The sequence below is a fragment of the Paralichthys olivaceus genome, chromosome 3 (assembly GCF_024713975.1).
Source record: "Paralichthys olivaceus isolate ysfri-2021 chromosome 3, ASM2471397v2, whole genome shotgun sequence".
In the NCBI taxonomy this organism is placed as follows: domain Eukaryota; kingdom Metazoa; phylum Chordata; class Actinopteri; order Pleuronectiformes; family Paralichthyidae; genus Paralichthys; species Paralichthys olivaceus.
In genome coordinates, this window is record NC_091095.1 from 25,774,681 (window position 1) to 25,795,888 (window position 21,208).

The 21,208-nt window shown below is 39.9% G+C and overlaps 1 protein-coding gene and 1 long non-coding RNA gene across 3 annotated transcripts in view; one reads left to right on the forward strand and one right to left on the reverse strand.

The window, feature by feature from the left end:
* Positions 1-292: 292 nt before the first annotated feature.
* st3gal3a (ST3 beta-galactoside alpha-2,3-sialyltransferase 3a) overlaps positions 293-21,208 on the reverse strand; it is a 32,193-nt gene continuing 11,277 nt past the window's right edge. For both annotated transcript variants that reach the window (XM_069522615.1, XM_069522614.1), the window contains exons 5-11: positions 14,115-14,209; positions 11,816-11,879; positions 10,964-11,059; positions 10,701-10,887; positions 6,370-6,516; positions 5,828-5,974; positions 293-2,035 (exon numbers count right to left, since the gene is read on the reverse strand). In XM_069522615.1, the coding sequence (XP_069378716.1) occupies positions 1,931-2,035; positions 5,828-5,974; positions 6,370-6,516; positions 10,701-10,887; positions 10,964-11,059; positions 11,816-11,879; positions 14,115-14,209 (841 nt within the window). In that variant the 3' untranslated portion in view covers positions 293-1,930. The remainder of the gene's footprint in view (positions 2,036-5,827; positions 5,975-6,369; positions 6,517-10,700; positions 10,888-10,963; positions 11,060-11,815; positions 11,880-14,114; positions 14,210-21,208) is intronic.
* On the forward strand, positions 12,295-20,072 carry LOC138407264 (uncharacterized). Its single transcript, XR_011240697.1, has 3 exons — positions 12,295-12,628; positions 16,912-17,003; positions 18,261-20,072. It is a non-coding gene; the product is annotated as an uncharacterized lncRNA (long non-coding RNA).

Sequence of the window (21,208 nt, forward strand, 5' to 3'; positions counted from 1 at the left end):
GTTCTTTCTCTATCACCCCAACTGGTCCTGGCAGAGGCCGTCCACACCGAGCCCAGTTCTGCCGGAGGTTTCTTCCACTTGGGAGTTTTTCCTCCCTGCTGTTGCTGATGCTGGCTCAGTGTGGAACAAGTTGGATTTTATGTTTCTTAAGATCTTGGACTTTTGTGCAGCACCCTGAGACTACTGTTTGTTGTGATACCGTGCTATATAAATACATTTGATTGATTGAAGGGGATGATTTTTAATTCTTACATCTCAATGTGACCTGTTAAACAAAACACAGAAACCTGAATCTTTACATCTTTATTTTTAATGTGTTCTTGTGAACAGCCTATAATAAATATGAATACTTTGGCTTGAGAATCTGACTGCATCCAGTTCATGAACCCCCACAATGAGGTGAGGAAAGACTGCACAGGCGAGAATGTGTGAAGAAACACACACACAGACACACACACACTTTTCAGCACAGCTGCTCCAGGTAAGTGAAATGGATTGTTAGAGATCAGGTCACTTGTCTGAGAGTAACATTGATCAGGACTGGTGGCTGAGGTGAGGGGACCTGAGATCGCAGCCTGTGGCCGGGCCGAGTGAGATGTCTGAGGGGAAGGTTTTTTATGTTCTTGGTCTGGGCGGTGAATAGAGACGACTAACATCAGGGTTTAGCATCTTTTTTGGAGAAGGTTGGAAAAGGGCCTATAATGCCAGCATCAGAAAAAAAACTGCCCAACACTATCTATTAACATGAAAACAAACTCAATCATTCAGTGCACCTCAGGTACATTTTAAGTAGCACATGGTTCAAGATTTTACTTAGACCTGGAACCTGTTCTTCACTTCCTCACAAAAGGGAGAGAGAGAGAGAGAGATAAGTGATAAGATAAAGTGACTATATAAATATATATATATATGTATTATGGCTACATGACTTGTTTCTATGAAAACAGCTGTAAATGAATGTGAATGAAAAATGCAGACTTGATCTAAATCATCAGCAAAGTCAAGTGTGTGTGTCTCCTTTAGTAACTCATGTGGGTAGCTCAACAGTGACACTGAACAGTGTGACCTAAGACCTAGGACACACAAAAAAAGATGTTCAGAGCTGGATGTATCTCATTCTGGTTGCACTTCATATATTAGGTATTTCAAACACCTTCCAATATTCCTGTGTGTGAAAACTTGCATGTGAAAAAAAGTGTGTTCAGTCTTCTGCTGACAAGGAACAGCAAAAAAGTTGAATTGTTTGTAAGTAAAATCAAGATAGGACCTGCTTCTGTTGCATCCTGTGGACATGACGGGTGGGGGGTCTCACAAGAACAGTAAATGTGTCTCTTCTGCTACAGTGAGTTTAAATGTGATATCCATGCTGCTGCTGATTGAACTCTTATTGGCTCGTGCTCCCCAGATCTCTTGCTTAACATTGACTGTGATGGTTGATGGTTGCCATGTCGCTCTGACGTCAGAGACTGGTCCATCAGCGCTGACATGTGTCATGTAGAGTGCACCCTGAATCAGATATAAATCAGTGACATAAGGGTTGATGAAGATACAAATGAGCAACTATAGGTTTGATGCAGAATACATTCAGCTGTGTGAGCAGAAGGACACTTGAAGAGGTATTCTCTTGGCACGGGCTCTGTGTTTAAACACAACACCAGGGCAGCCTGGTCCAGGTGCTTATATATATATTATATTATATACACTAACCTGCAACGCTGACAAGCTAAATACTGTGTTACAATGCAGAGAGACCAATTTGCAATACTGTATGTGAAAGTTCAACACTGGGCAGGGTGTCCTGGTCAGAACATGCTCTTTCTGCTTTGACCATGCTGTGTGACAGCTGCTCTCTGCTGGGAATGTGGCCAAAGGAGCCTTGAGTTTCCCTCTTCAGGTGTTGGAGCACATGTTGGTGGGGGAATTCAGACCATCAGCATCCTGCACCACAGATCCCACTGGTCCAGTCCTGGATGACCCCAGCCTTCACCAGCTTCAACAGGAACTCCTTCTCTTTAGATATGTTGTGAGTCCAGGACTGCAGAGGGGACACACACAAATACAAACAAACACAGGAGAGGGGGTTTGCTGTAGACATCACAGAGCATATTTCTCACACATTTAATATTACATTTCATTTAAAATTATCATTTTTTGTTACGGCCCTCGTGCTGTGTGTTTGTTTTGCTTGGTTTACTTTTAATGAAACTTCTCCCATCCCCTGGACTTCAGTCAAAGACAAAGTCAACTTTACTGTCAATTCTGCTTTGTATGTCATGGCTCTGGCCGTTTCCATGGTGTGTCCCTCCTCCTTTCCTCCTGTGTGTGTGTGTGTGTGTGTGTGTGTGTGTGTGTGTGTGTGTGTGTGTGTGCGCGTGGGTGCGGTCTCTATTCCTGGCACCTGGCCTGAGTCCCACACCTGGCTTCAATCATCCTCATCACCAGCTCTACAAGAACCCTGGTCTCTCCTCCACTCAACACCAGATTGTTACAGTCACTCCTGTGGTACATACTCTCAGCCACACTTAGTGTTTTCTAAGGAAAGAACCTCCTTGCTTGTTTTTGTGCACGCAACTAACTTTGTTTTCCCAGGTACCTCAGGATCTGTAACAATGTACAGGATATAGATGGGATTGAAATGCCATTTCTTGCTGATGAAGTAGAGAGAGCATATAAACACGCAACATATAAGTACTCAAAACATAGTACTTAGTACAATATAGCATGCAGTCAAAAGGCACATGGTGGATAGGATGAGAGTAGTAAAATCCAGAATAGTGCACTGGATTGATAGTGCAAAAATACTTCATGGCAAGTAACGTAATATATATCTATAGGATATAGTAAATAGCAGTTAAAGATAGCAGCAGTTACGATTATGATGAGCAGCATTTACAATAAAAAAGGTAAAGTAAATACAAAAAATGTTCGCAAACGCGCAGCCATCTTGATTCAGTTCACAGGAACATAACTTTTGTATTCAAACAAGCTGAGAATAAATGGTGCAGTATCACAGACACTGGACCACATACCATATTTCAGGATCTGAAAGGCAGTGCTAAGGCTAATGAGGTTGTTTGGTCGGTCAGTTTGCTCTGGAGCACAGTTTTACTGTTTAGCTACTTCAATAATAAGTAACTTAAGTTCCATGACAAGTGTAAAGCTGTATGAAGCTTTATGACACTTGTACACACATACAATGCAGATATATCTATATTCAGTGGGATTAATCTTTTTCCTCCCTAGAATCAGTAAATGATTATGTTTTCATAAATCTGATCCAGTGCTACAGGGCTTCTAGCTTAACAGTGACTAATTAATACTTAATTATGCTCTCACAATAATGATTCTTATGTTGTAAGTTTTATCTTTGCTGCCTGAACTGAAGAATCTGTAATTTTGCAACTTCAATCTTAAACTGGGTGTCATCACCTCCTCTCTGCCCCCCACCCTGGACCCTCTTCAGTTCGCATACCGCCCAGACAGATTCACCGACGACGCCATAACCTTCATGCTACACAAGACACTTTCCCACATGGACACTAGGATGGGGAACTATGTGAGAGTGCTGTTTGTGGACTACAGCTCAGCATTCAACACCATAGTCCCCTCCAGGCTGGTCACTAAGCTGTGTGATCTTGGACTGAACTCCTCCCTGTGTAGGTGGGTCCACAGCTTCCTTACTGGCAGACAACAGGTAGAGAGGGCGAACAGTTTTAAATACCTCGGTGTAACCATCACACAGGACCTGTCCTGGTCACTGCATGTGGACAGGACTGTTAAAAAGGCCAGGCAGCGTCTGTTCCACCTCATAGATTTCAGGCTTCCCCTCAAGGTGCTCAGGAACTTTTACACCTGCACCATCGAGAGCATCTTGAGTGGGAGCATCAACACATGGATGGGCAGCTGCAAGAAACAGGACCTCTTGGCCCTTAGAAGGGTGGTCCGCTCAGCCGGGCGGACTATCAGAACAACTCTGCCCGACCTGCAGGACATTTACACCAAACAATGCCGGTCGAGAGCTGAGAGGATCCTGAAGCAGCCCCACCACCCCGGACACTCACTCCTCTCCCTGCTGCCATCAGGCCGTCGGTTCCGTTGCCTGAGAACCAACACTGAGAGAATGAGGAAAAGCTTCTTCCCACAGGCCATCCGTCTGCTCAACAGTGAGCATTGAACTGGACTATTTCAATCACCTTCACTGTAATACTGTTTATATTGCAATATTGTAAATTTCACATGTTTATATTCAATACTGTAAATTTCAAATGTTAATATTTATTATTATTATTCGTGGACACTTTATAGCATTAAGGCAAAAATAACCTTTTGAACACTTTTTTTTTTAAATACTTCTAAATTCTTTTTAGTTTTAAGTTTTTTGAGTTCTAGTCTTTATTTTCTTTGTATTTAAATGTATTACTATTCTGGTAGCAGGAACAAAAACAACTTCACTGCGCATTGTACTGTGTATGAATGTGTATGTGAAAAATAAAACAATCTATCTACAAGGCTCTACCCCTCAGCCACAGCCGCCCACATAAGTAAGTAGTAAATAAGTAAGTAAACGTGTCAAAGCAAACACCAAGGAGATTTTTGATTTCTTATATATGAGCTTGACTTACAAAAGGTCTTACACCTAGCAAACCCAGCTCAATGCTATTGTTGCTAGTTTTAGAACAACATAGTTGCCATTTTTCATGATTTAAATATTATCAACTTGGTTTGGTATTGGCACATTGTTGCTACCTGGTCTGAAGTCAGTGGTTCAATAATATTTGAAGGCCAAGGTGCAAGCTCAACCTGGCTTTTAAAAGAAATGGGAGATTGCACTCTGATTGGTTTATTTTTTACTTTATTGGTTTGTTTTCAAAGTGTGCTTTTACCGCTCTGGAATTTGGTAACTGGTGTGCAGTTCACTTTGTTCAATGTAGAGAATATTTGATTCGTTTTAGTGCATAGTAGCCTGATTAAATCAGTAAAATGTAATATCTGGATTTACACAATAATGGACTAAGATAGCCTGGTAGTAGAGGTTTTCTGTGGTGCAGGTTTTGTGGTTTGATGTGTGGTGCCTGTTGGTGAACAGGTTTATGTGCACATCACTGCGCTTTTGTTCTTTTGTTTACTGCCACAGTAAACAATTAGTCATTTGGCTGACAGGGTGAGCTAAGTGGATAGTCGTGCGTTTTGATTTGAATCAAAACGCACAAATTAATCCTTGGTCATTGAAACAGCTATGTGAGAACACTGTGACTATAACGTGGACCTTATTGCCTGTTAAGCCAGGAGTAATCTGTTCGTTTATCTGCCATTGCTGCTTTTCTCCTGATCTCCACAATCGCGAAATTTGGTAAAAATATTGGTATTGCTAAACAATATGGGGGTGTGGAAAGCAGACAGCAGAGGGAGTAGATATAGAGGGATATGAGTAGAAATGTACAGCCAATAGAAGGTTTATATACCCACAGTGTAAATCCAGTAAGCTACACTACTCAAGATGTGAACAGAGTCCACTAATGTTATGATCACTGCGGATATATAGTCTGGTGGCTGCTAGTGTGTAGAGTAGTGTAGGGTTCTCTGCATATAAAGTGCTTAGTTAAAAGCTGCTGCTGACATGATAGTAATAAATGTATCTTACCTTTGTTCATGAATCATTACTAAATTCTAAATACACTGTGAGCTGAGCTCAGTAAGCCAGGTTACATGACAGTTTGTAATCAACAAACATGATAACCTTGCCCACACCCTGTCGACAGTAGTTCATTGCTCAACCCCACTTAAATTGATAAGAACTGTCTCTTTAACTAATCGGGTCTTAATGTACCTCTTTGATGGCTGACATCCTAATCTTTTCATAGTAGTGCAAAGGGGCATGGGGAGTGCTCATGTTGTAGCCAAATCCAGCCACGGCTACTTCATCACAGTTATGAAGGGCCATTGTTATGGCAACTGTCCCCAGGGTTGGGATATTCTGAAAAACAGAAATAGTGTAAATTAAAGAGATGGTTGAAACAGGTAACCCAACCATGACCTGTATCCCAGGACACTTATAGTATGTAGTGAGCATGTGAAAGTACAGCAGAGGAGGCTTATATACATTTTACTGTTATTGTATGGATATCTTACAGATGTGAACTCTGAGGCATGGTTATATTTATAACAAGCTAATAGTGATGCTGTTTGTTTTCAGGCCTTGCGTAGGTGCTCAGGTCCCTGCAGCATCTGCTGTGTGTTCACAGATGCCTTCATAATGCAAACAGACAGACTGGAGAGTCCGCTCCCACAGCTCCAGCCCCAACCATTAACTCAACAGTTCACCATTCCTACTACTCCTCTACCTCAAACTGAAAAGAAACCGGCTCTCACCCCTCTGCCCATCTGTCCATTGTTGTAAGGTAAGCCAATCAGCTTGAAGGAGGCCTCTTGAATGAAGTAGGGGTTCAGGATGCGCATGTCGCTGGGCTCCCTTGGCACGTGTCTGGCCACCGACTTCCAGAAGCCATCAGTGCTGTGCTGAGAGTCAGAGTGAGGTAATTAAATTGTGTGCTTACTGTGACTCTTACAGTGAACAAACCACACAATCAAACCACAAAATGCAATCATATAAAAAATGATAAGCAAGTTTATTTGTCCACAGTTCACATTGAAAATAACACATAATATGAAGTAAGCTAAACAAATAAAAGAAATAATTATTGTAATAATAGCAGAATAACAAACAGCAATGTCATGGCTCAGCTATGACTCCTTGTTTCCCCGTGACTCTGTATACTCTTGATGATCCTCCACGACTGGTGCCAATACCTGGCAGCTATGCTCTCGGCCTCTCTATGTTTCTAGAAATATCTCTAGCTTATCTAACTTGTTACCTGTGAACCAACTAATTCTTTGTCTCCCTGATTCCAGGATCTCCACACCAGCCACATTGAAGCCACCAGCTATTTACTCCACACCTGCACCTGCCTGCCCCCTGCTCCATCTGCTTCTCTTTATCTGAGAAACTCATGCAAACTCAGCCAGTGTGTCTGCTTCTTGTTCTGCTATAAAAGCCTGAACGTAACGCGCCAAATGTAAATGGTGAACTGTTTTGTGGGTTTGTAAAGAAAATCTTCAGATTCAAGTACCTTTGTTGTACTTAATTGAGTTTTAGTACGGACACATTTTTTGCAACTTGGCAACCAGCTGTGATGTACACAATATGCATCCTGTTTACACTAACACTCACATGTTTAGTGTACATGAATGGTCATATGATATGTGTTTTCAGGTGTGTTGTTATTGGTAGAAATTATTTCTGATACAGAGATAAAATGGTCATCTGCATGGAAATAATTTCAGTTTTAAAATAAAAAAACATATTTGTGTGGATGTGTCAGGTCTCCCTGTCCCTGCAGCTGAGAACACTGAATACTATCTAAGCCACTGTGTATCAGCTATGAGATATGCTGATAGTTACCCATTAATATTGTCACTAAGTGGAAAATATGATGTTGCTTAGGTAGCAAGTGAAAACAATACCTGAGCAGAGGTCTGGAAGGAGAGTCCAGCACCATTAAAACACTGATGAAAAACAAGAGGAGCAAACAAAGCCAGCCATAGAAAGAAGCTCCTGTATCAGTATACCTAGGGCCATTACACTAATTACTAGCTGCCCACCCACTCCTGATGGCCCTTTATGAACAGTTACTTGGATACCTGCTTTTGGGTTTGCTTAGGTATGTTGGAGTAAGCAGCAGAGAGAAACCAAACAGCAATGCCATGAGCTATTACCTCATAGCACTGTTACCCTGTAAGTCTATAAACTGCTCACTAACGGATCAGTTGGTAATTTTGCTCCTCTATTGGAGCTGGAAACCCAACTCCTCTCCTCTGCTGTACTGGGGGGAACAATGGTGTGGAAACCGACATTGTCAGGACCAACAGACCTCATGGGGACCCAAGCCCAGACCGAATAAGGCAATGTGCCATTTCTGAGGTCCTGGTTGTGCAAAGCATTGTTTGTGTGCGCGTGTGTGTGCTACTTCAAGTGTGTCCACTGTGTTCTCTGTACTTCACTGAGTGTCTATAAGTGATTACAGAAGGCAGCTATTTTAAGAGTTCAGCCCTCTCTAAATAAACTAGTATGTACTGTATATATGATATGTTTTGTTACCAATTTTAAAGGGGAAGTGATTATCAGTTCTGAATTTTTACACTGAATGTCTGTGTAAAAATATGTTGTCATAGCCTTTGTCTTCACTAAAATGTTTTAGGATTCTGCTATTTTTACGCTTATACAGTAGTAGTGCCTAAAACTGGGACTTATGACAGAACCACTGGCCCTGTTTTGAAAATCAAGACTTTGGGAAGCAATAATGTTGATACCGACAATTGCTTCCTGGTTGGTTCTATAAGCCTGTCTCATATGGGGAATTTGCCTGATTTGAAAGCAACATTTTGTTGCTTTCAACAAGCATCCTCTTATTTCATTCCTAGTCTGCCGGCCTCCCAAACCCAAAGGCAATTTTCTCTCTGAATTCTCAGAATGCTCTCTCTACCTCTGCCTAAGTATGGCCAGATCCGCATTATTGGAGATTTTTATATATATATATATATATATATATATATATATATATGTTGTGCCAGTGATACTCTGGCAGGGGAATATCTTTACCTGTTAGAATCCTTTGATTTTGTTTTTCACCCCACTGGGCCATCCCATTAAAAGGGCCACACTTCTTGATCTTGTTATATCCTATGGCCTGAAGATCGAAAGTATGGAACTTATTAATACTTGTGTATCTCATCACTAGTGTTACGTTTGTACATCGATTTTAAACCGGCCCCCATTTGCTCTCGCATTATTAACTTAACAACAGCTGGCAAACCTTCGAATGCATTCTCATCTCTCTTTTATGCTTGCCCACACCTGACACTGAACATCTGGTGAACTCCTTTAAAAACCTCTGCCTTGCAGAATTGGATTAAATTGCCCCAATAAGAACTAGAATCATATCGGTGTCAAATCTGCCGCCAAGGTTTAATCACACCACCCGCACTCTAAAGCGGTATGTAAAGTGGAGTGCAAATGGAAAGCCAGCAAACTTAATGTTTATTATGAGCACATGGAGGATGAAATAGAACACTGTAGTGAAAGAGGCACGGGCAAACTATTTTTCCACTTTGATCCATCAGAATGTCCAAAACGCAAAAGTGCTTTTGACCGAATTGTGGGAGCCCCATCCAACATTATTTGCATGCATCACCTGACCAATGAATAAAAAGGATCCATGACTGACAGCAGACAACCATGTAGCCTGCCTGCACCTGAGCCCTCTGAGCCCTCAGTTTGCATGCCATCCTTCAGCTGTTTTTCAGCAGTGACTCTACCTGAGCTGAACTCAATGATATTGTTAAGTGTATGAAGCCATCTACTTGCCCCTCAGATGTGGATCCCACCAGACTACTGAATGAGACTTTGCTTACTCTTGGTCCTTTCATTCTAGCAATTATAAATAGCTTCTTGACTTCTGGCGTCATCAGATATATTGCGATATGTTATTGTTAACAATGACCAATCATGGATAAAGAGGAGATCAAGGTCCAGTTAGCAGATTCTCCTGCTGATCATTGTTATAATAAGAGCTGTAGTTTGTGTGCAAATCAGTGTCTTACCATGGAAAAGACTCTCAACGCTCTATGCTGTCTGTTTTGTAGTTAGACCCAAAGTGTGGAGTAACCATTGATAAGTGAGCAGCTGTTCACAATACAGGACATTCTTTGTTTTGATCAAGTTTCAGGTCTACCAGTGTTTGACCATATCATCTCTCCTGCAAGGGAGGAGGAATTGTGCAGGGAGTTTGGAGCAGATATGTTGTGACTGTAGCTGTGTTAGTGAATCTGTTACATTTCTATTCCAGTATGTATGACCATAAGGCCTTTATCCACAGGAGAGACTGGAAGAGGCAGCTGGATTGATAATGCAGCTCATAATAACAACCACAAGGCTTACACCATTTCTATTACAATCCACGTTATCCAAATATCTACATCTTCATCTTCAATGAGCAGCATCGCTCTGATCTAAGACAAAATCCATGTCCTCTGTGTTTCACCCACAGTCATGGTTTAGGCCCACCTTCAAAATAGCTGAAAAGCCCCTGAATCTGATTTCATATGTCAGTTGAATCACTGATTGTGACAAAGTGACACGGGATAACATTATGGCTGGATAAAAACTTTGGCAAACCAAGTCTTTTCTCTAAATCACAGAACAGGGACTGGAATGGAAGGTAGATGGACTGAAATCGGAGCAACACTTTTCAGTTTGCTGCTATAATGCTTTCAGTTAAATACATTCAATATGCATCTATGGTATTGAAGTATTTTATTCATTGTTAAAAAGAGCAACACAAAACCTTATGCTGCCCTTCAACATCAATCAATCCTGTTTTCTATCTGCCTTTACAATATTACTGTTTTTAGGATTTTCAAAATTGATTATTCTGGATTTTGTAATGGCTGCATAAAAACTGTCTGATGGAAACATTCTCATTGTCCATCTAGTGAAGCTGAGACATCTTTAAAACAAATTCTCAAAACTGGGCTTTGTGTTATTATTAGCAGATAGTTTATTTTCCTTTAGACAGTACTTATTATTATTATTATTATTTATTATGCATTTGCTAGTGTAGTAGCAGAGTAAATAGTTTCCTTACCAGCCTCTGGTTAAAGACCATGTGTCGAAGCCACTTGAGGTCCAAAGCTTTAAAGGCTGAGAGGACAAACAGAGATTGAGCCTCGTAGCGCTCTGTCTTCTGGATGGCCCCCTCTGGATAGGTGATTCTCATGGTGGTCTTGGAGCCGATATCTTTTTCAAAGCCTTTCACTGGGGCCTCATTTAACCTGCAACATACATACAAAATCAATCCCTCAAAATAATCAAAACATCTTATTTTAAACTGCAATAGTGACAACATACCTGACCACCACATCAAACTGATCAATCCTCTGCCCCAGAGACTTATTGGTGAGGATTCCTCCGTTTCCTACAATGACACACGTCTTACAGCTCATACTGTAAGACAGAAACATGCACCATTATGATGTGGTGCTTCAATTAGCCTGTCATTTAAGCATTATGTTTGTGTGAAGCATAGAAAATGATAATTTATTCTTCACTCCAGTCTTCCCTTCCAACAATTATTAATTGCATAGTTCTTCTTTATTTGCTTCTTTCAGCATTCAGTATTTATACCTGTGATAATACAGAATGATACTGATGAGACTGATGATTTAATACTGTAAGATTATAAAATTGTATTGTAGACTCAGCAGAACATCTGTTCTGTGTTTAGTTTGCTCTGCTTAATTCTGGGGGGGAAATAAAAAGAATTCATGATTCTCTCAGCTGGCTGATGAAACAGGGTCAGGTCACAGTATCTTTGTGTGCAACTCATGAGGTCCATATAAAGACAAAACTTCCTCAACAGCACAGTTAGTTTAATAAATGATTCGCAACAGTCATTGTTGTGTAGAATATGTAACAATTTGACTTTCTCGCTTTTAGAGATAATATATGATGACCTATTAGGTCCAAAAAGCCCGTACAATATTTGATTATGATTTGTGATGATCATATAGCAAACAAGCTGGCCAGTGGAGCAAAGAAACAACTTGAAGTATAGTAAATTAATTCTCAAAAAAGGAAGAGGACTGAAAAAATGAGTACCTCGCCGTATGTGTACTCTGAAACAATATAAACTGACTTCTGATCCACACAGTGGATGAGAGAAAAAAACTAAACATGACATTAGAACTGGCACAGACATACCTGTCAAGTTCTTCTCCAAGGCCATAGCTCTTAGTAGCTGATAGGAGAATATCTATGATCTTCTCTGTAGACACAAGAGAGAGAGAGAAAGAGAGAGAGAGAGAAAGAGGAAACAATAGAAAGCAAAGAGTAAGATGAAAGTTAAAGAATTCTTCTGCAATCAGTTACGACGCCCTCATCTCCAACACAACAAGAGTAATGTGATAAATGAGGAAGGGTTGGGAGCCAACAGCTGGGTGGCCTGACACTTCTTCATGTTACAGTGTTATACAACCATCAAAGATAGGTGGCCCAGCCTGGTGGGGGCCTTTACATACTTCACTAGGGAGGGAGGAGCAACACAAGAGGCAAATGAGACAGATGTTCTGTCACAGTTTTGGAAAAAAAAAAACATTTGCCATTTGGTTTGACTTATTAGGGTGGTGGTGAAAAATGCACACTAGGCTGCACACTATTGTTCATAATCAATAAAAAACTGAACTAATACTGAACTAATACTGAACTAATACTGAACTAAACTTAATAAACTTAAATGTCTGATTAGTGCATTGTGTTGTGTGATATTTTTACACTGTCCACAGCATTGGTGTCAATTGAGTCAATTTTATAAGGGGTGCTCTGATATCCCCATTTGTAAAATTAAAGGTTAAGTGTGTAGCCTCTAGTGGTGAGGCTAATATTGCAACCAACTAAGTACTCACTTCACCCCCGCCCTTCCAGATCCAAAAGAGAGTTACTTTGACTTCCCTGTATCGAAATGTTGACAACCACATCGAGCTGTCTTCTCTCCAGTGATGGGGTGTCTTCAGATGGGTATATTTAAAAATGTTACTTGTGTATTGAGACTATAACCTCTAGTTGATAGTTTACATGTAGAAAATATATTACCGCATTATGGTAGTGCTTTATTACTGACTTTACATAGCTGAATGCTAACACAGTTTACTGACATTTACTGACTGAAACAATGGAGAGCTGTACTGAACTAAGGGAGAAAATGAGGAAGAGAAGGGAGAGGCAGACAGGATCTGTGAGGGAGAGCGAAGGATAGTTCCTGGAGCTGCAGCAGGAAAGACTGAACCTCTGCAAAGGGACCTGACTGAAGCCACGCAGGTCTGCATTCATTAAACTATTTTTTATTACATTCCTACATGGTCTGCATGATATCAACAAGACCAATACAAAGCACAGTGATGTTTATCCTGCAGTTCTATTTACAGCTTACTGAGTAATGTTACTGTAACATTAGCTGTGCAGTGCCGGCCAGTCACTGACTGTAAAACGTCAGAGAAAGGAAATGCTGTGGTCAGGATTCTGAACCACACCTCCCAGTACTGTCTGGAAGTTTTTTACATATTCACAGGCTGTACCGTGACAATGTTATGGTATTAGGCCATATAAGAGAGCCTAGGGATGACAATGCAAAGAATTTTAATGCAGTAAAACAGCATTTTATTTATTGGCAACCTAGCTCTTTAGACGTGGGAAACCCCAACTGCTGTGTTTGGAGGATCAGGGAACTTGACCCTGATTCAGGGTCAACTAATGGGGCAACTATTATCAGACCTAGATATGGATCTATCTGTAACAATGTAAATGTTACAATACCAGTATCTGACTGAATACAAACATTTTATTTCTGGTGCTTAGTAGTAAAACTGATCTATCAAACAACAGATTTAATTTAAATTGATATGGTAAGTTACCTTTTTAACAGAAAACTCGAGACTTCAGCGTAGGTCTGAAACTGTTTCTAAGCAGAGATTTATATGCTGGAGACAATACCAGTGCTTATCCTTGTTTCAGTCATCATGGACCATTTAATTTCAACTTGTTGCATTTTCATTTCCTTGATGACTTCAGTGAACGCTCCCATGTTTATTTCTGTTGTTAATTTATCAAATTAACAAATTAGGGGGCGGCTGTCGCTGAGGGGTAGAGCGGTTGTCCTCCAACCAGAGGGTTAGTGGCTCAATCCCAGTCTTCCCCATCTGCATGCCGAAGTGTCCTTGGGCAAGATACTGAATCCTGAATGGCCACAGATGCACTGTATGAATGTGTGTGAATGGGTGAATGGCAAACTGTACTGCAAAGCACCTTGAGTGGTCATCAAGACTAGAAAAGTGCTATATAAATACAAATACCTCCCACAGAACTTTCATAAGAACCTCCCAGTCTGACTTAATGCTTCATCAGTATACAACCTCCAACCGGTTTGTCCGATTTAGGCGTCTTTAGCAATATGACGATGCAACATGGCAATGCCTTAATCTGCAAATATAAGAATGTATAATCATACCTTGTGATTTGACCCCAAATGGAGGCGAGTAATCACCAATCTTGGAGAATAGTTTGTAATTTGGATCAAGGAACATGGGCGCCAGTTTGGTGAATCTGTTGATACAGACAAAAAACATGTTACAACATGTAAGAATGAAGAAGTGGTATTCATCAATGTATTATCTGTCTGAGACCCGTATAGCCCAGACGTTAACAGTGTAGATGCACTGATTAATGGTAGAATGCTTAAGCGGATTTACAGTATCGTGTTTCAGGCTAATCCACAGTCCCTCTGAGTTTACCTTTGACAAAACAAACCCAGAGTCAAGTGTGACGGAGAGGACAAAACTCCAAATTCACACAGTGAGACTGGGAGCAAGAACTCTGACTCTGACTCAGTGGCCAATGAGCAGCAAAAAGCTGCTGACTCCCCAAACCAGACTCGTCCTGGTGGTCTGGGGACTGTAACAACATCCTACCCTCCTACCTACTAGTGTTTTTGCTATTATAATGATCTGCCTCCTCGCTTACTCTTTCTCTCGCTCGCGGTGACATGCAGACACACACACAAAGAGTCATTGGATGCATCTGTAAGCTCTGGATAAAAACATTATTCTTCCGTAATTATTTGCATATAGTTAAATGAGATCTGATCACAAGAGGTCAGAGGAGACAGATGCATTTTATGTCAGGACTCTGGATTCTTAGATAAAGAGTTTTTGTTTTATTGTTAGACTCTGGTTTATGGACTTTTACCCATGTTTCCTTTCCTTTAGGTTTGTTTTCAGTTTCAGTTCCAAATAGGTGATGTTGTATCCCACTTTCAACAAATATCCGTAAATGCATTCACTGATACAGGCCTTTGCCTCAGTGTATGTTTTTGTAAACAGACACACAACTGACAAACAATATCGTCAATCAGCAGTTGTTGGGCTGACAGTGGCCAATTGGAAATATTTTGCATATCACCCAACCCTACCATATACTGTACCAAGATATAAAACTGTTCAAATCCAAAAAAAGTGGTTACTAGGAGTTTCCTCTATTGTTGTATTCACAACCTTGGAAGTTTCTGAAAGCTCAGAGTTTACAAGCTGTGAGGTGTTTGCTGACATTGTCAGAAATAGCAGAGAACATGGCCAAGTTAATGTTTTATTGAATGAGAAATTACTGTATTGCAATTTTCTCACCACAGAGCTTTACCTTACCAGAATTGACAGTAAGTATATTCAGTTGATTTGTTGCTTCACAGCATTAGAAATGTTATGCTCCATTTAATCCTCACATCTGTCTCCACTTTGGGGGAATAGGCCTTAATGAACAAGGACAAAGCTGAACTTCTTTTTTTAAGCACAACTTGACATGTATGTACTGGATGTACTGTACTTATATGAGTGGGTCCATTTTTCTAGATGATAGATCACTAATCAAAAATAAAACATTTACCATGGTGTCATTGAGTGTCCTCAGATTTCCTCTGATCAAATTACATTTCATAAGTAGGACACTATATAAGAGAATTTCCAAAAGCCAAATAGAAAATAGAAAAAAAACATTGCATTAACTGCTTGCTAAATCCAGTTAGTGGCTTATGCTTTGGAATGCTGCACAAAAAATAAACTTGCCACTGTGACTAAATGATAAAATAATATGTGTCAATTATTAAAAAATGAATGTTGGGTCTGTAAACTCAATTATAATACTATTATAACTGGAATTACAACCTCGTAGTTGTATGCCTCCACCTGGCAGTTTATCTGTGTCTGTCCAGACTAATAATACAAATAGTGAATAATTGATAATACAAGTAATTATGAAAGATATGTAGAATATGTTTTCATGTTTTCTGAATTTACAGTTACCTTGACCATATTCTAATCAGACCACCCTTGACTTAGAGTTCAGGGATATAATTTGCTCAGTGCCTTCCTTATCCCACTGACAAGAATGGGAGTGAAAAATGTTGTCTGGCGATGAGAAATAAGGAGTTCAGACAAAACCTAATCTGTATGAAAAGTGCCTGTATGCCGCTATCTAAATAAAATAGACTTGACTTTACTTGCAACCTACAAAAGTTAAAATACATAAACCCAAAGAGGAATTTCATGTGTAAGAACCCTCCAGTCTCAAGGAAACAGTTTTCTTTTAACCAAGTCAACCTGCAGCTTGAACTTCAAATGAGCTCTGATTTGGCAAAGCTGCTGTTAATCAGGGAATGATGAAGGTCTACAAAATAATCTAAAGAAAGGTTTTCTGCAGAGCAACAAATGATGAATCTTGCCCTTCAATTTCCATACAGTTTCACTGTTGGATGGTGTGTTTTGATGGACTGGTCCTGCTTAAATATCCTGCCATGAAAGGAGTAGACTTAAACCTAGATTTAGCAGCACTTTACCTGTTTTTAAATCGATGATTTGTAACTTTGATTTTAATGGATAATATTTGTTTTTAATAATGATGTTAGCTTTCTTATTTTTGCTTTGTCTTGTTTTGTTCTGTGTTTTTTTATTCCCATGTATTTAGTGAAACACTTATTATTATTATTTTCATTATTGTTTTTATTATTATCATTATTATTATTATTATTATTAGTAGTAGTAGTAGTAGTAGTAGTAGTATTGTAGATTCATGGACATAAAGAACATGGATATCTTGGAAACAGCAGCAGTTTATGAATGACCCTGTTAGAGCTTCTGGCTGGCTCTTTCAGCTGTGTTCCTGGCTGAGAAAAATTGTGAATTAAATGGGTTAAGAATGCCTGAAGCATTTTACCATGCCTCTCTACTGAGTAGAATTCACTTGTGTTATTTTAACAGGTTTCAAACTGGACTCCATGAGCACTCTTCATTAACGTCCTGTCTGAAGGCCATGATGGGTCCGAGGGTTGCGTGTCTTTCGTGCCCAGAGAGTAAGTGGTTAAGTGAACTGACCTGAGGTTCTCACGCACAGGGACAACAACAGAGCAGCAGAGGACAAAAAATAGAATCTGCACAACACATGGGCCCATTCAGAAGCCTGTATCTTCAGACTTGCTTCAAAGATAGTGCTAAAACATAAGCAGGTGTAGGGCTTTCAGCGTGGTCTTTAATAATGCAGAGGCAGAAATGTGGTCTTGGGAGCACTCTGTGCTCAGGGAGTTTTCCATAAAATACTACAACTATACTAAGAATACCTGACTCATTTTTGGAAAGGTAATATGGTGGTCTTACAACGACGATAGACAAATGATGTGATGGACACAAGTGACGAGATAGATCAGATCTATCACATCTATCGCGTCGCACCATTTGTGCGATATATATATTTTATATATATATATATATATAAAATATTAAATATAAATACAAACCTAACCAACCATCTAAAAATGTGCGTCGACTTTGTTGTGAACGCACCATAATAGCATTATAAAGCACTGTATTCTTTGGTCTTGGTTTTACTTTTCTGAAACTTTGTATTGGGCTCATTTTTTAATTTATAATCTTCTTGTAGGCATATTTCCTTGTGTGTCAGTTGCTTCCTGTTTTAAGTCTGGTTTACCACTACTGTGACTGTGTGCGCCTGCTCTTATGTGTCACACCTGAGTCAAAGGATCCTGCCTCCTTTGTGTATATAGTCTACATGCTCAACACTCTCCTTTCCTTCATTCACATATCTTGTTCCTACTGTGTCAGTTTTTCCTAGTGGTTTCCTGGTTTTGTATTTTTTAGTAGTTACTTGCCAACTAAATCATAAGCCTGCCTATTTGTCTAGTAAATCCACCATAATCTCTACCAGCCTTGTCCTTGGTCTGCTACTTAGCTCCTGCAAACTGTAAATCGAACACATTTATCATATCTAACAGCTCGTGTCAGTTCACTTTCAGATTCAACGTCTACAAACAAAACATAGAATCATTAAATAAAACATAATGAATAAACTAAAACAAAAGTCATGCTGCAGCTTGTAAAACATAATCTGGTACCTCCCTTCATAACAGGTTATAGTATGAGGGCTTTATCTTTTAAATAATGTGTCAGTCAATAAATCAAGGTCTTTGAATATCTCTATTTTATCCTTTAAAATTAAATCTACAACAAAAAGTGTTAGGACTGAAAGGGATCCCTGTGTGGTATTTGTCTTTACTATTTGAGCCTCTCCTAACTCCTTTTTTTCTTTCTTTTAGACATGCACTGATCCTCTGGAGATGCTCTGAAGCTTCTCCGGAGGAGGTGTATGTGTGAACGCAAATGTCAGAGTGAGAGCCTACGGAGTTTCTGCAGACTTTCTCTGCATGGCCCCCTAGTGTAAGGTCCACAGAACATCTGCAGGAGTTGCTGTGAGAACACATCAGGAGGGCAGAAAATGCAGAGCCACACACGACGAAGACACTGAAGATGATTAGAGTTTTTGGTGATAAGAGCCAATGCCGTTGTTAATGTAATGTAAACAAAGTAACGTGATCTCCTGAACTGACCAGTGATCAGATCTCTCAGGATGGATTTTAATGCCAGGTCTGAACAAGGGCAAAGTGCCTCTTTCAACAGATGAATTAAAAAAGACCATGGTGTCCAGCTTAAAACACCCACCAACTTTTGTGTATTCCTCAACTGATGTCAGGAAAAATTAATACATTTTTACAGGAAGGTTATTAAGCTTGGGGAAAACATACCATGGAAGTTAATCACATAAGACAATAAATGAATGAGTGAGGGGGTTCTGGTGAAAGTCTGTAGGGTGCCAGAGCTTGTGGAATAACATGACAGAGACAGGTAAGGGGAGCGTGGTCTGTGTTGCTGTAGAAGTGAAGACTGGTGTATTTATTGTAATCATGAATCCAACTCAAAGCAGCCTTATTATAGCGATGATAGTGGTCCAGCAGTATTAACAACTCATAAAATGGGACACAGCTCCTGTGCTTTGCTTTTTAGCCAAAGACAGAAGGGGGCAATAAGGATTTCTATTCTAAATGCCCATTAATGCTTCTACATTAATGGCTACTCTGTAGACTAGTAGACCTGGTAAGTAGGTTCTGAGGTTACATTGTAGGACACATCATAGTTGATGTGCACCTCCTCAAAAAAGTTGCCATTTTGACAGAGCAGCCACGTGTAAACATCAGGAAGTGAGACTATAGCAGCTCATGTTTTCCCTTTTTTATGCTTGTGAAGTTTGCAGAAAAAGAACACATTTGAAGGTAAGGTTAGAAATTTCAATTCAATTAACTTTTTGTTAAATTCTGCTCATAAAGTCTAACGGACAAATAACAAAATGTTCCGCTCTTGAGCTGGGAAGAAAATCCAGTTTAAATTCTCAGCCCTAGCTGCACAACACTGTTCAAGTTAATCAGCAACAAGGTTATTTGTGCTTGTGCACAGTACAAGGGGTGAGGACCACACAAGTCCATAACACCCCCCAAGCGGGCAGCAGGCAGTCACTAACACCGGTGGTAGAGTGTAGGGTTGGGCAATTAACCAAAAATGTATTGAAACCAGCATTAGGAACCTCTAACAGACTTAATCTTGACGGTTAATGTGTGTATTCAAAAACTGGTTTCTGCAATGTTCATTTCGCAGCGGCGGCCCAGATGTGCTGCTTCAGCATCAGGGCAGATAACAAACCGGTGGGGTGGGGGTGCGGCAATTGACATGATATTGATTCAAAGTCATATTGCCCAGCCCTAGTACAGAGGTAACGGTCCATCAATGTCTGACTGTCAGCTTCTTCTACAGGAGACAGATACTCACTGACTCAACTGGCTGACTCTAGTGCGTAGTTAGTGTATAATAACTTTTGAGATCAGTGGTGCAACTTGGCAATGCACTGCATGAATATGGGGGGGTATATTTTGAAGGAGCAGTGAAAAGAGGGGTGTATTTGTTTTCAGATATCAAGTAATTCCCCAGAATCAGTAATTCCACCTTTAAGAATAACAAAGAGATTGTACAGCACACAGCTTGTCCATTGTGAATGTCTCTCTGTACTGAATGAATAAATGTAAATACTGTAGTCATTGCAGAGCAGTAGTGCCGCTTATCCTTTGAGGGTCACGGGGAGAGCTGGAGCCAATCCCAGCTGACATTGGGCAAGAGGCAGGATACACCCTCGACGGCAAGCAAGGGTTAAAAAGAAAAAGAAAGGGAAAGAAAAATGAAAAAATAAATAAATAAACAATCGAAAGAAGTTGTAATAAAGGATAAAATAAAGACATAAAATAATAGTAGGATTGGGTTGTCAATAAAAATAAATGACATTTAAAAGATGGAAGTGTTGGAGCACACCTGACATAATATGGTAAGATGTTCCAGCTGCTTAGAGCTTAAAAGCTAAAGGCACCAGTTTTTGTTAGGGAATAACCAGTCGGCCTGCTCCAGATGATCGAAGTTGCCAAGGTGGTTCATAGCTAACATGTCAGTAATATATTGACGTGCCAGACCATGTAGGGCCTTAAAACAAAGTATTAATATTTTTAAATCAATTCAAAAATTAACTGAAAGCCAGTGTAACGACTTCAGCACATGTGCAATATGGTCATATAGCCTTTTTCTTGTTAAAACTCTTTCAGCTGCATTCTGGAGTCGCTGCAGCTTATCCGGATGCTTTTTACAGGTTCCTGTGCGGCATGTTGCCGTAGTAGACCAACTGTGGTTGGGGTGGAAACCAGATTGGTAGAGGTCCTGCACTTTTTTGGTTGCCAGGTAATCCATTAACTTTTAGTAGACAACTAGAGGTTAGAGATTGCTTTGTAGTTTCTAATAATAGATGGGTCTAGACTGTGCTTCTTTAAGAGAGGTTTAACAACTGAAGATTTGAGTGTGCTTAGGAAAATGCTTACGTTTACAATGGTTAAAATGTATTCAGATAGCAGTTAAAGGTTCAGTGTGTAAGATTTAGGTGAAAGGGATCTATTGGAAGAAATGTAATGTCAAATAATCCTCATGATGTTTTCACTAGTTTGTTTCATCTAAATTGTATGATTTGTAGTTTTTTACCCCAGAAAAGGCCCTTTATATTTAAATACTTTATATCTGCATCGAGGGGGTCCTCTCTAAGGAGGCCGCCATGTTTTTATAGTTGTCCAGACTGGACAAACTAAACACTTTTTGAGTTTTTATGACAACTGAAGGCTACAAA